General features: G+C 33.1%; 1 protein-coding gene across 1 annotated transcript; it reads left to right on the forward strand.

The window, feature by feature from the left end:
• Window positions 1-889: 889 nt before the first annotated feature.
• Window positions 890-4,659, forward strand: LOC108346335 (acid phosphatase 1). The gene is made up of 3 exons (XM_017585397.2): window positions 890-1,465; window positions 1,640-1,852; window positions 4,235-4,659. The coding sequence occupies exons 1-3, from the start codon at window positions 1,071-1,073 to the stop codon at window positions 4,410-4,412; spliced, it is 786 nt and encodes a 261-aa protein (XP_017440886.1). The 5' UTR covers window positions 890-1,070; the 3' UTR covers window positions 4,413-4,659.
• Window positions 4,660-16,102: the final 11,443 nt, after the last annotated feature.

Consider the following 16,102-nt stretch of genomic DNA (forward strand, 5'->3'; position numbering starts at 1 on the left):
TTTTTAAAAGTCCAATCTAAATAAACTCAACCTAAAAAAATTAGTCTCGATAAACTCTATTTTTGGAGAACTCGACTGTATGACATAGGGTAAACAGACCATAATTTATTTATTTTTAAAGAAAAATGTCAAACAGTCATCATATTTAACTGGAAAAGGGTTGTTTTTCATGTTCAAAAAATACACGTAATTTCATACGGAAAAAACACTCACGCCACGAATAAAATCAATTCATAAATATAATATAATTTAGTCGGCAGGGAGATGACGCAAACAAATTGCCTTTAAAACTGGTTAATCATAAAGTTTATTAAATTTCCTACCAAATATTTCACGTAATACTATAATTAAATACATGAAATTCACATTTAATATATATAATATATGCGTCACTGGCTGACAAGAACTAAAAGATGACACTGCACGTGATATGCATTTTTCTTTATTAATATTCATACTTTGTCGATTTATCTTTTATATATATTTGTATCTTTGACATTCCTCTAATGGTCCAAAAAGAAACGTTTATTTAAACCTTGTGCTCTTAATTTGAAACTTTTACCAATACAAAATTAATTCACAGACATTATTATTAAATTTGTTTCATTTTCACAAAACTTTGCCTATAAAAAGGGAGATTGTCCCCTTTATTTATGGTAGCTTCATGTAGAATATTTTTAATATATCTTTTTCGCTTCCAAAAATATATTATGTATATAAAATTAAATATTTGTAAAAAACATAATATTTTATTAAAAAATAAGTTTAAATAAAAAGACAGAACTGAAATGGAAATTTCCATTTTAATGGAGAAGTAATTAGAATATGAGAAGGTGTGATGAAAGAGCATGAAATATAAGGATAAAGGTAAAAACAAATGATTGTTGCTGTGGAAAGAGAGAAGGGAAGCAGAAAGAGGTTTTCGTTCCCATTTCCATGAACTTTCGATGAGGGACCCATAAACTTTGAGATAAAAGTCACAGTCCCATCTCTCAAAACCCATGCCTCTTCTTCTTCTTTTTCTCTCCTCATGCCAACCAAATCATCCATCACTAACTACGTGAACAGAGATGATGTCGAAGATAACAATTCTGCGAGCAGTGGTTGAAGGACTAACGTACTTGGTGGCCTTTTTAACGAAAGTGCTGGGGAGCGAAAAGGGTCGTCCTCATCAACAGAAGAGTGCGGAGGAGGAAGCGAACGAGAGGTTTGGTCTGAGTTGGAGGGTGGCGGTGGAAGCAAACAATGTGTGTCCATGGCGGAAGGTGCCACTTCAGTGCTACCAGCACCTTCAGAACTACATGTGTGCAGGACAGTACGAGCGTGACCTAAACCTTGTCGTAGATAACATCCTCATCTATGCCTCTCAGATTCCTCTTTCCCCTGACGGCATGGATGCCTGGATTCTTGATGTCGACGACACTTGCATCTCCAACTTTTCTTACTACGAAAAGAGGCGATTTGGGTACGTAACTCACTGTCTTTTGCTTCTTCCATATTTACACACTAACTATATATATATATTTATTATTTTTTAAGTTTGAGAACTAATATTTGTAAATGGAGGAATTGAAATTATATTTAACTTTATAATGAATGAGCATTAATGATGGAGAAAAATGATGAACAAAACTTGTAGTTGTGACCCTTTTGACTCGACCATCTTCAAGGAATGGATTATGGAGGGAAAATGTCCGGCAAATCCTGCTGTAAGATCATTGTTTAAATCGTTGAAAGAGAGAGGCTTCAAACTGTTCCTGCTAACCGGAAGAGACCAAGCAACTCTCTCTACAATCACCTCTAACAACTTGCACAGCCAAGGCTTCGTTGGCTATCAACGTCTCATTCTCAGGTATTTCTTATATAAAACCTTCTTTCATCAATCAAACTTTGCAGTGATATCTACACATTTCTTAATATTTGAGAAATTATATACCTCGACGTTAAAAGGGTGAGTTAGAAGTTGTAATCAATTAAAATAAAACTAATTTAAAATATATAAAGAAGTATAAACTTAAGTCGGTATTAAATAGTTTTATGAAATTAAGTTTGATTTAAAATCTATTTTTTAACGAATTTATAAGGTTTTTCCAAAAGAGGCAGACATAGGACTCCTGTTGCTTGCAAGAAGAGCATCTATATGAAACAATTTCACACGATTCTTCTAACTGATTTATGGAAAACAAACAAAATACTGAAATGGCACGTTAACTATAATTTATTCCATGCATTTGTTTATATGGATAGGCATGATGACATGATGCATGTGAGACAAATTGTGTAATCTAATAACTGATGAATGTCTCAGTCCTGTGAATATTTTTTTATCGAAAACTCGTGACAGAAAACACAGTTTTCCAATTATTTAATGGGAGAAGACAGAGAGAGGATAAAAGACATGGCGTAATTGATGGTGTGACGAGGATTCCAATTATTTGTTGACCTTTGCGTAACTTCCTAGAAACACTCCTCTCTTCCTTTCCCATAAACATCATCTTCGGTCAAACTTTCTTCCTCCAATAATACTCCACCACATGCATGCTGTTCCCAATTCCATTGATTAGTATCATTTTAACTGCTTTTGTTTAGTCTTTTGTAATCCAACATTAACTCTTTCATTAAGAAAAATGTCTATTCATAGACATACTGAACAACTAGGTCGGCGAAGTCTGCGGCTAAAATTAATAACACAACAATATTTTGGTTACTTTTCCGTTTGGTCTGACCAATGAATGACACATGTTGCATGGCATGGCATGGTGCATGGTGCATTCACATCAGGTCGGCAACTTATAAAACGGGTGGAGTTAGGTGCCTACTGTTGGTTCTACATGTGAGTTTAGATTTTCATGAGCCTATAATAATTCATAAATTTATTGTTTTAACATTTCAAATTCAAACTTTTTCCTCTCCATAGACCGATACCTACTAATCAATCTGTTTACCAGTTGTAACATCAAACACTAAGATAAAGTGAGTTTGTTTTAAAATAAGAAAAAAAACATGTAATTTTATTCATAGTTAATTTAAGGATAGCATGAGACATGTCTGGCGTGGTGGTCGACAAAGTCCATTATTGTCCTAAGCATTGGAATTTACCTGTTTTCTGTTATTTACAGCTAGTGATACATGACACTACATTCAATAACGCACTATTGTGTGGGAAAGAAAAAAGGACATGGAAAATGTGCAGAAATGGTGCATTTCTGAGTCCATATTTTCCACTGCCATAGGATTCTTTTCATATTCCAACTCTGCTATTGACTCTTTCCACATATATATCACAATCATATCAAATCATGAAACCAGCACTTAACCACAGACACCAAGCAAATGAAATGAAAAATATTAATTCCACAGGTGGTTTTTATTTAGTGAACAATGAATGTGTGCGATGACACCAAAAATATTATATCAAAGTGCATGTAATGTCATGCCATTAGGAAATAAAATAGCACATTAAAATTAATATCTGTGTTTTGAGTGCTTCTGTAATGTCCCCCCACTGATTAATTTAAAAGGTTATTTACTATAATCGTTATGATTTAAGGTAACAAAACTGTGTTTGGTATATGAGTTGAAGATCTAATCACTGATTGATAGTAAAATAAAAGTAAAGAAGGAAAAATGATGAATGGGTATGATAGTAGAATATATATATTAATGATGGTAGCTGTGGCTGAAGTCAATGGATTTGATGGTGTGATATGGACGAAGAAAAAAAGGGTAAAAGACTTGGTCAGATAACCCTTTTTTTCTCCGTATATTGTCCTGGTCAACGTCCGTGCAGGCAAAATCCATAAAGAAGGCTTCCTCTTGATTTACTTTTCGTTTTGGTGTGCTGCCGAGACATCCAAGAACAAACAAACGACAGAGATATCCACCACCACTTTTTGCTGGACTTGTCTTCGTCAATGCAAAACTCTTGCAACACCTCCTCTTAATATTTAATCATTAGTCAATGAAGACTTTTAACAAAATGACTTGCTGCAAAGGGTGATTAGTAACAGTGAAATAAGAGTTAACCATATAACTTTTTTATGAGATTTTTGAGAATAGGTTAATTGGAGAGATACGAAGAGAATCACGTAAAACATTGACACTATTTTTAACTTTAAATATTAAGATAATAAGTTTATATGTTTTCATTTTTATATGATGTTAGATTCACTCTTGTATTCTCGAATGTTTTTGAATTGACAAAGATTAATGAATGTTGTTTTGGTTTGTGTAGGAGTCCTGAATACAAAGGGCAAAGTGCAGTGAAATACAAGTCAGCCATTAGGAAGGAGATTGAAAGAGAAGGGTACAGAATATGGGGAAATGTTGGAGACCAGTGGAGTGATCTTCAAGGAGAATGCTTGGGAAAACGCACTTTCAAACTCCCCAATCCCATGTATTTCATATCTTGAAACATCCATCTGTTAAGGTTGTCTTTGCTTTATTATTGTCACAGCTCATCAAAGAAGCTTGTGTTCTTCAATATTGAGTTTTCAAAACGAACGCTCGTATTTTAGTTAGTATTTTTACCTTGTAGTTTCCACCTCCTGCATTCTACCACCTTCACAATCTCAACACCATGCACCTTAGTCAATGGCTATTTTCGACTTGTACTCAAGAAACCAGTGCTTGCCCAGTTAATGGTGTTATCTTGTCTTATTTCAGTGTTCATGCCTATTATCAAAGCAACTGAAGTTAATTGGTAAAAGTAAAGAGAAGGAACAGGGTTTCTTATTACAGCAATCCTAGTAGAACAAGTGCATAAATATTAAATTATTATTGACTAATATATATAATATCATTTAACATTTTTCACTCTGCGAAACATCATGAAAATGTTCAATAGTGCAATGATTTCATGTTAAATGGAAAGTGAAATGACAATTAATTTCAATACATTTCATATGCTACTTAAAGACTTAATTTATGAACAATTTGAACAGGACTAACAATGTAATGTATATAAGAGTTATTTCTTGAAGAAACCAACGTAACCAAACTATAGTGGTTAGAGACATGACACAATAATCAACTTCTCACTTTTTTCAAGTGATAATAAAGTCTATTAAAAAAAATAAAAAAAACTTGTGGTGAACTTACTATCAATATTAACATCAACATCAATACCAAAATAAACACACAAATTCAAGGATGATGAATAAAGAAAGTGATATCATGTGCAGAAAAAAATACGATGGTTTTTTAATTTAAATTTTCAAGAGGCACAACAAAAATAAAATAGAAAAGAATGCAAAATAAGATAAGGACGGAGATGGCATATTTTTCAAGTGCTTTGATGAGAGAATCTTGAATTTTTAGGATTTCTCTCTCCTGTTTATCCATGACTTCTTCCGTTGTTGTCTCTTTTAACCTCTCTTCGGTCATCGGTGTGTTTGACATGTCCGTATATACTTCAACAATAACATCTTTATCAACTGGAGTTCCTTAACAGCTATTTGTATGAAGAAATTTATTTAAAGAGATTTTTCTTTAATAATTTGGTAACACTTGAGCGTAGAAGTAGATAATTTCATTAAGTTTTTATTGATTATATTTTTAACAAGCTTCATACATATGATTTGTATGCACCAAATTGAGGAAGAGTGTTAGATATATTAGATTATTATCTTTAGTTAGTTTATTATTGTTCCTTATTTGTATTTTAGGCTTAGTCCATATTTCTTCCATTATAAATAAAATAATCTATATGTATATTTAACACAAAAGAAATTAATCTCATACATAATTTTCACTATATTAAACACTAACAATTAAACAAAATATAAGAACAACTAAAAAAGTAAGAGAAACAAAGTGTATGATATTAGTAAAAGAAATAAAATTTATACCATCATGACTTCTAGTATGGCTTGCCATTATATGCTATGTCGTTGTTAGAGAAATGATGTGCAAATACATCATTAACCATTTCACACATATTATCACTAATTGGAACTCTTTTACCATCTTCTTTGGCCATTACTTGAGGAGCTTCATCATTTACTCTTTTATCCCTATGTAAAAGCCACACAGTATACCCTTTTGGAAAAGGTTTAACAATTAAGTGCTCATATACTTCTTTACGATTTTTGTCATTTTTTAAAATTTCATTTCTGACATGGACATATTATCTTTTCCGTAACACTACTATTAGTGAATGCGAAGTCCAATAAGGTATTCAATCCTTCCATATATTGACTTGTATTTCGAGACATGTCTATCCATGATTTATCCATTAAAACGACCTATGTTCATGCCAAGAGGATTGGAAGATTAGAATAAGTGACCATATTCAGCGAAGTACACTACATAAGGAGAATACTAAACTGATTATAAAACTAAGTCTTATACTAAGTTAGTTATAAATTTGAAGACTGAAATAGTCCCACATACTCATGGAATTGAAGAATTCAAAACTAAGTATCCCCTACTTAGCTATCAAATTGTTGTCGGGAGTAGTTTAATATTAAGTAGTATACCTACTTAATGTTAAAAGTAAACCGTGAATGAATAAAATACTAAGTACCACACTTACTTAATTATCAAATTCAACTGCTTTTAACAGTGAATGAATAAAACACTAAGTATGAAATCACAATTAGACTTTCCTTTTAGACACAAATATTATAACATAACTAAAAAACTCATAAGATCCAATGTACACCAACACAACCAACCTATAGATCATTCATATCATTAAACCATTAAGCAAACAAAATAGTGACACATGTATCAAATAGCCTAGTTCTAGGCATCCAAACTACATTTCATTAACTTGAACCCTGTTTTCATTCCAATAGACATGCATATAATTTTATTTGGAAAATAACAGGACAATTTAATATCTAACCACCATGACATTGCAACTCAAATAAATCCCTCCCATTTCACTTCATTCTTAATCACATACTAAACAGTTAACAACCCAAGTCAAGAACATGGCAGTCCAATCAAAATGTCAAATTCTTCATCAAATTATACTATAGCACCCTAGCATATTATAACATTAACTAGCCAACATAAAAAATCAGAGCAACATCAGAACCAATCATTTTATCACATTTGTTCAAGCAAAAGAATCAAGGACACACACAAGTTAGCTCCCCAATGCCTGGTTTTAGTTCTTCTCACGGTCAAAACCCTTGTCATAGAAAGCCTTCAAGATCCTAACGTTGTTCACTCGACCTTCATGATCTATTTACCACTTTGGATCCTCAATCATCAAGGAGAAAATAATGGTTATGTGGATGGAACCACTTTATGAGATTAGAGGGCATATTAGAGATGAATCAAGGATGGTGGGAGCAGGGGATGAAAAACGGATTTGAGGTTTAAGCCATGATGGAATTACGAATTGCGGGAGAAGACATCATAATGATGAACTGAAAATTGAATCCAATTTAAGGATTACGACAGTGCCTAACAATGGCAAAGATAATGAAAAGAGAAGAGAAGATTCATTATCGGCGACACAATGACGGGGCCAAGGACCAATACTCTGTAACGGAGGAGAAAGAAAACGTGAAGTTAAGGATTACGAATGACAAACACAATTAACAGAGAACAAGCCAGAGACTCGGACAAAATTATCATTCTAAAAGTCATGTTTGTGTACCATTAACTTTCACTATATCAAAAAAATCCAAAATCTTACAATGAATTATTGTTATCACATTTATTTTGCAAACAATTTAACAAACTTCAAATACTTTAAATTTCCAATTTTTTTGTAGGGATATTACTATTTTTCAAGCTTGTACTTTTCTAGTTAGGCAGAAAGTTGTATTTGCATGATGTTCAAATTAACAAAATGCAGAGAAGATAATTAATGTTATAATAAACAAACATAATTAATTTACCTCGTATTTTGTGATATTTATACGGTAAACTTTTACTTGAATAGTTTAGTCCATCTACTTAATCATATTTTAATTATAAACAGGTTTTTTATATGCTGAGTCTACCTTATCAACAATCAGTCAAATTGTGAGCTGGTTATATCACTATGATTCATGGTTAGATCTTGAAAATTGATTACTCCTAATATATCCGATCATGTCGTTTCCTTGTATATAGTTCAGACATGAGATTTGAGAACATGTAATTATATGTCGATGTCTCTCCTTGGACTAAGTACACTAATAAATTATAGCATACAAGATATGTAATATGCTTTTATATATATTTATATTTTATCTCAACCATGTTGAATAAAAATTGGCGAATTAGGGTCGTGTAGGTTACGCAAGAGATCTTTTTTTTTTTCTTTTTAACTCATTAATGGTGAATTAATTAGTCGTTTTTGTGGAAGTTGACCATAACTTTGTGAGGTCAAAATTAAGGATAAAAAAATGGTTTAATCATTTTCGACATCCCTATTTATGTACGAATGTCTCAGATGGGTCATCGTTTTCTAAAGTGTATCAAAATGGTCCTTAATTTTCAAAATTGATATCAATTGAGTCCTTTCCGTTAAGTTGACTAGACGACGTTAAAAAAATTGATGAGTGGATGCTGAGATGACGAACGAACGCTCGTTCACAAGCGAACGAACGCTCGTCCACCAGCGAACGAACGCTCGTCGACCCCCGAACGAACGGTCGTCCAGTGTGGAACGAACGGTCGTCCAGCAGTAAGAGGTCGACGAGCGTTCGTTCGCTGGTGGACGAGCGTTCGTTCGCTGGTGGACGAGCGTTCGTTCGTCATCTCAGCATCCACTCATCAATTTTTTTAACGCCGTCCAGCCAACTTAACGGAAAGGACTCAATTGATATCAATTTTGAAAATTAAGGACCATTTTGATACACTTTAGAAAACGAGGACCAATCTGAGACATTCGTACATAAATAGGGATGTCGAAAAGGATTAAACCTAAAAAAATTATATGGCACGTGGATGACAAAGTAAAATCGATGAAAGATCAAATATTTGAAAAACGTGTGGTTGGTTTATGACCTATATGACATGTAAAACAGGTAAACCTAGCTACTTGTCTTTATTTTCATTTTCTTTCTTTTCATGGAAAGTGCACACATATATAGAAAGATTGCAAATTTAAACAATAATCATTTAACTTTATAATCTATTATTTGTTTAAAATATATATTTACTTATAAACATTGTGTACTTGAATTTCAATCATATAATTTAACAATTAATTATATTATTTATATTAAAAAATATTTTATTTATACATTAGTTTTAAATTAATAAAAGTATTGTACAAATATTATATAAGGGGCTGAAAAGCGGGATGAAATCTATTACCACTCAGCTTATCACCTTTACTTCATTGTCAAAATGTTCATTATCTTCAATTCTAGGTTCATATAACTTGTATTTGATAACATATCATAAATTTATTAATGAATTATATTTGTAGATTTTTTTTTTGAAAAAGGACAAAAGAGAATTATCTCATATTAAAATAATGAAAGGATATATTTAATTTTTAAAAAATGTTTAGATTAACCATGTTCTGTTTATTTTAATTGTTACATTTATTAATGATATTTCATTTACTAGTCAAAAATAAAATATTTAACTCATTAATGACATTGTCCTACCTTAAAATAATTAAATAAGATGTATTAATTATATTAAATATATAATGGGAAGAATGAAAATCATAAATCTTTGTTAAGATAATATCTTCAAAAAAGAAAACATTGTTTTGAAGTTTAATAAAAGCTTCTAACAAAATAACATTTATCAAATAAATCGTCTAGGATAAATGCAACCATATCCTAAATGTTGAAAGTTATTCAAATACATTATGTCTAAACACTAATTTACGTACAATGCCTAAATGTTAACGTCTAATGTTTTTAATTCATGTACGTATTAGTACTTTATTATCTATTGTTTTGTGCTCTCTTTTTCTATGCAAATCAATCTAGTACAAAGTTTTATTCAGAAGTCTGCATTGGAAAAGAAGAAGATAAGAATATATTATGCGAATGTTTCTTTGTGCCTTCTATTTGTCTCTTCCATTCAAGGAGCACAATTGCCTCTACAAGACACAACATAGCATATGACTTCATTCTAAAAGGCTAAATCCCTACACAAAAGTCAATGCCCTGAGTAATGAATCTTTTTCGAAAAAGTCTATATAAAGAGGACTGCATGAAGATAAGACAAAAATAAGAATTATAATGGCTTATGCTATTGTTTTCTTCTCTCAACCTTACATCGTCTAGATTTTGTCTTTGAAAAAGAAAAGTTTTTTTACAAGTTTGTAGATCTTCATTGTATTGATTTTATATCCTTTCGAAGAGAGTAAAGCATATGTGCTTGTATTTTCAAAAACACTTTCTTGTTTTGTAGATTCATAAATGAATCAAAACACTTTTTAGTTTAAGTTATTGACTTAAACGTTATAGTCAATTGGACTAGTGTTATACTATGAGTGGTAAAACTCATCTAATCACTTAGGTTAGATTATAAAACCAAGAAGGGGCAAACTCGTTGTAATCTTTGAAAAATTAGTAGAATATCTTAAATATACTTAAGGGACTGCACTTAACATAATTTAGAGTGAATCAATGTAAAATTAAATTTTCCTTCTTACTTTCTTTTTAAGAGTTTTCCAAAAACTTCTTAACAATATTTAACTGTTTACCATTATTTGAAGACGGTCTAACCCATGCAAAAAGCATCATACACTTGTTTGCAAAAAAAAGTTTTAAAACTGTATTCAAACTTTTCCTTTATAGAGTTTTACGGTTTCAATTTATACGTACATTTCCACTAACAAAATGAATGGTCTTTTACTTAGGTTATTTTGAATTTTTTTTATATTTATTGTAGGTAGGACATTAAAATAAAACACATAAATTTACGTGTAAAAAACCGTAAATTTATATAAGACTATACGTAAAAGCATAAATTTAAATAATTTTTTTTTATATTTTAATTGTTACATTTACTAATGATACTTTATTTGGTTGAAAATACAGTATTTAATTGTCATTAAGGACATTGTCGTACGCTAGAATAGTTTATTAAGATGCATTAATTATATGATAAACACTGTTTATTACAAATTTAATCTGTAGAAAAACTAAATGGATTCTCTACTAAGTTTTGGCATTGTTCCTATATGTGGTTTCAAAATTAGATAAACACTGATTTTATGATTTAAAATATATTAATAAATTTTAATATATTAATGTCAATGTATTTTAATATTTAACAAAAGACAACACCTTGAAAGTCAGTACAGAATTTGAATCAGAATGAAATCCATAAAATTACATTCTAGTTACTCTTTTGATAATAGTTTAATTTATTATTTTACCAAAATGAATAAAATCATTTTATTTTTCTATTTTAAAATAATTTTAAATGAATTATATAATATATATCTTTTAGTTTTCCTATATCAATATATACATCTACTCATCATTATTTATAGAGTAATAATACTTTAACACAAACAATGAATGTGATTAATTAACTTAAACTTTGAAATTAACTCTTTTGTCTTGTTATAATCTGAGTTCCTATAAATATCCTTTAACTCTCGACTTACAAATGAAACAAGTATATGAGATTTTGTAACATCATGTCTTTGCTTTATGTTCTCTCTATCTTTCTTCTCTTAGAAGTACCCAAATCATGTATTGCTTTCGAATATTTTATGTTTCCTCAATCATGGCCAAAATAAGCAAATAGAGGAACATGCAAACCGAACATGTCGCAGCAATATACCAAAGAAATTCATTATTCATGGACTATGGCCAGAACCTACTGTAAATCCAGAACATCCCAGTACACTTACCAGGGAAGTAAGTATATCTATCTCCTTGTGTGAGGACTCTTTAAAAAAAAAAAAAAAACGTGCGTCCACGTGGCGGCAGGAGAGCGCGCCACCTCAGCAGTCTGCATGGCCGACAACAGTGCCCGACAGCCACTGACGGACGCCAGCTGCCGCACGTCCAGGTGAATCAGCAGCGTCAGTGGAGCGCCGACTGCCAGCCTGTGAACGAGCGTCCGGCGTAGTGGAGTACACGTGGCGATCGTAGAGAGGACGTCCGGTAGTGGGGAACAGTGTGTCGGCTAGCTGAACGTGCGTCGGCGATGGTGGAAGACGCGTGGCAACAGTGCAGTGGTCGACCGTCCAGAGTGGGTTGGTGTAGTGCGTTCGACCGAGCTGGAAAGTGGCTCCTGAGTGGACGAGCGTTCGGCGGAAGTGGAAATCTAATCAGAATTCTGAACTTATTTCCCCACCTCCCTTGCACGTCCCTCTCCTTTCCAATTTCTGAAACTCAAATTCTCTCCTCCTTCTCTCTTCATTCTCTGCACTCTCTCTCTAAGACACACCACCGTTTCCTCTCCTCCAATTCTGGGTTCCGGCAGCAAGGAAGTACGCACGACATCCAAGATTCCAGAGGAAACGTTCGTCTGGAGAAACTGAACTGGTAAGTTCGTTCTCCCTCCCGGTCGTTCGTCTTACTGGTATACGAAACCAGTTTTGTGTACGTACGTTACCTTTCTTAGAATTGGTTAGATCTGATTTGGTTGGGGCACGTTAATTGTAGTTTGGTTAACGAGCGTTTTCGAGCGTGGGAAAGGGAAGCGTAGTGGAGAAGAGTGTGGTGCGTCAGTGGACGTTCGATCATTACCAGGTAAGGGAAGCTTAATTGATTTAATTCGTGTGGTATGTTTGTATGAGCGTTCGTTAAATTACTGCATGAAATTGATGCATGATGTATGATATGTATGAAATTGTATGAACGAACGTTATTTGCTGGATGAGTATGATGCGTGAGGTTACTGTGTTTGAAAATGTATGAACGATCGTTAATTTGTGGGTGAAGTGAGATATATGAATTTGCATGAACGTTCGTTATTTTGATTGCATGAGGTTGATATGCTTGAATTATGTGAACGTTCGTCTTTATGGAATAAGAATGATATATGAAATTTGAGATTTTGGAATGATATGAACGAATGAGATGAGATGATTTTCTGAGAAATGAATCTTCCATGAACAGTTGTACGTTCGTTCTAGACGGTCATCAACCGTTCGGTTTTCCTTGTTATACGGTTGATATATTGAATCTTTCATTGATTGAAAATCTGGTTGAGGACGAACGTCCTCGTCCTAAATTTGCCATGCTTGAGCGTTCGGCCAAGCACTGTTTGTGTCTGAATAGTCTTTTATAAATTTCTATCCTTTTACTTCCCATAATATTATACGTGCGTTATTGAGACGGTCTCTGACCGTTCGGTTTTCTTGGCCAACATGGTGGAAATAGGATTCTGTCATTCGGGTAGAATCCTGGTTGAGGACGAGCGTCCTCACACCAAAATACTTTGCTTGAGCGTTCGGCTAGGCACTATTGAACGTTCGGTCTCACGCCTGACGTTCGTCCAGAATAGCGTTCGGTCTTATATCGAGCGTTCGTTATAAATGAGGCTCGGTTTTATACTGAGCGCTCGTTCTAAATGATGTTCGGCCATATGCCTAACGTTCGCTCTAATTGGTGCTCGGTCTAACACCGAGCGTTCGTCCTAATGGTGCTCGGTTTAAACTGAGCGTTCGTCCTAAATGACGCTCGGTATTATTTTGAGCGTTCGATCTCTTTTTCCACAAAATAACGTTCGTCCAATACCATACTAAGCCATTTCCTGAACGTAACTGTTTCTCTGCCGTTCGTACTTTAATTCGAACGAGCGTTCTTCTCGTTTAGCTCTTTGCGTTCGTTCTTTGATCCGAACGAGCGTCTTTTGGTCTCGCAAAACAGCATTCGTTTTCGGTCTCCTTGTGATGAAACGTTCGGTATTTAATGATATTGATTAATAGTAAATGATGAAGAGCATCTGAGATGAAATGAAAGTTATGAATATTGAACGAGCGTTCCAGGCAGGAACGACTCTTGGAAATTGTTGAAATTGTAAAGTATGACTGTGGGAAGTTAATGCTGGCCGTTCGATCCTGATGTTCCGTGAGTGCTCGTCCTCATGTAGAGGGCGCACGTCATGTGTGGGAACGACAGGAGGTCGTCGTCTTTAGAGGTACTTTGGACGAACGTACTAACTTCGGGTGGCAGCTGATGAGGATGCCAGTTACCACACCACCTGGGTGCGTGAACGCCTGTAACTACGCAGAATTCATACAGTCTGGATGGTCGGTGTCGTGTTGAGTCTTATCTTGTACGTACGTTAAATTGTGTTAATGTGTGATGAATGCGTGGGTTGATATGTATGCACATAATGATCTGTTTACTTGGAATTGTATGTTGATGCATGAGTTAAATTACTTAAGCTTACCCTTTCGTTTCCTTGTGTTGTCCTTTGTCCTTGTACGTCCGTCTTGTCATTGCAATGATCATCCGTGTGGATGTGAGCAGAGGGAGACGAGCGTTTGGAAGAGTTGCTGGAAGAAGCAAATCTGGTAGATGTGGAAGTGAAGACCGAGCAGTGAGACCGCTCGGCCAGTAGTGGAGTTGTTTAATTGAGTGGTCGTTCGACCATCTCTTGTTTTGTTTAAGTTAATTTCGACCGTTCGGTATTTGTCTTGTGTAAACCGTTCGGTCAGGTTTCGTGTACGTTCGGCTTTCTCTTTTGTAACTTTGAAGACGTGCGGCTTTGCACATCCGTTATGTAATATTGAAATAGTACTCAAGGACGTTCGTCTTTGAGCGTTCGTTCGTTCTAAATTTTATTTTCTTCATTTTGTTTTTAGTTGAAAAACTGTATTGAATTATTATTAAATGTGACTTTCTGATTTTATGGTTTAATACTGTATTTTTGGGATGTCACACCTTATGTTATGACTATACATGAATTTCGATTCTTTTGATACCTCATACTCAATAATTAATGTGTGCCTGATAATTTTTTTTTTAAATTTATTTAGGATATAAAATCCGTGAAAAAAGAACTGACATTGGCTTGGCCAAGTTTAATTGGCGATAGTTTTTTCTTTTGGGAAACCCAATGGAGCGAGAATGGAGTAATTTCAGAGCACCAGTTCCCAAAACTGGAATACTTCAAACTGGCGTTGCAAATCTATGAGAGAAACGACATGTTCGATATCCTTAAAAAGGGAAACGTTGTCCCAAAACCGAAAGAGCGTTATGCTACAACTTCCGTTCTTGAAGCAGTAAAGAAACACACTGAGCATGATGCTCAGCTTGAATGTTATACAGATTCAAAAAAGAATGCCAGTGCTCTTTATGAAATAAGGATTTGTTTAACCTCCGATGGAAGCTCATACAGAGATTGTCCGAATCCTCATGGTAATTGTGGTGATGATTTATTGTACCCAAAATGATGTATCAATTTATGCACCCATCCTATTTAATAAATAATATATGTATGCATGTTCGTTTTCAATTTTTCTTCATCAATTTTAAATACATATATAAAAATAAAGTATATTTATGATATAATAATAATTTCTAATGATAATAAAATTAAACTAATATCTTTTTTTAAAATATCTTTTATATGATAGATATTTTTCAATTATCAAAGTCGTTTTCTAGAAAAAAAAAATATAGCGAAAATAACATGTGGCTCAATTTTTGTGGCATGTTTCCTCTTGTCAGCTAGGCCAAAATCAGTTTGGCTCAACCAAACTTTTTATCTTATTCATGTTCTTCTTCCTTCTCGTGCAATTTTTTACGTGACTTTTTGTGATTTTGATAATTTTCTATTATTGCCTTTATCTTTAAGGTGTATTGAAACTTTAACTAATTTATGTTTACATCTCCATGAACTTAATTTAGTTGTGGCTACACTAAAACACTTCAAAAATATCCAAAAGTCATTTATGTAACTAAAAAGTTATTTTTAACATGTTTTTGTATCTCATCTTCAATAAACCTAATTATAACAAATCCTAATTAAAACAATCTTTTAAAGCACAAAATCAATTAAAACAATCTTTTAAAGCACAAAATCAATTAAAACAATCTTTTAAAGTACACTTATAATACTTGGTTTGAATAATGTGTTCATGAATAATATTTAACAAATGTAATATTTTTCAAATACAATGTATTAAATTGTAGTATTATTAAGTAATTTAAATATTTTTGTTATTCTTTAAAAATGTTAATAGAACAATTTATTATGCCAAAAGAGTCTT

Source organism: Vigna angularis, chromosome 9, assembly GCF_016808095.1.
Source record: "Vigna angularis cultivar LongXiaoDou No.4 chromosome 9, ASM1680809v1, whole genome shotgun sequence".
NCBI classification, from domain to species: Eukaryota; Viridiplantae; Streptophyta; class Magnoliopsida; order Fabales; family Fabaceae; genus Vigna; species Vigna angularis.

Bases quoted from the DNA above. Each gene is read 5' to 3' on its own strand.
- LOC108346335 (XM_017585397.2), top strand. From the start codon at position 1,071: ATGATGTCGAAGATAACAATTCTGCGAGCAGTGGTTGAAGGACTAACG. The intron at 1,466-1,639 runs GTACGTAACTCA...CAAAACTTGTAG, and splicing joins TACGAAAAGAGGCGATTTGG to TTGTGACCCTTTTGACTCGA. The intron at 1,853-4,234 runs GTATTTCTTATA...TGGTTTGTGTAG, and splicing joins TATCAACGTCTCATTCTCAG to GAGTCCTGAATACAAAGGGC.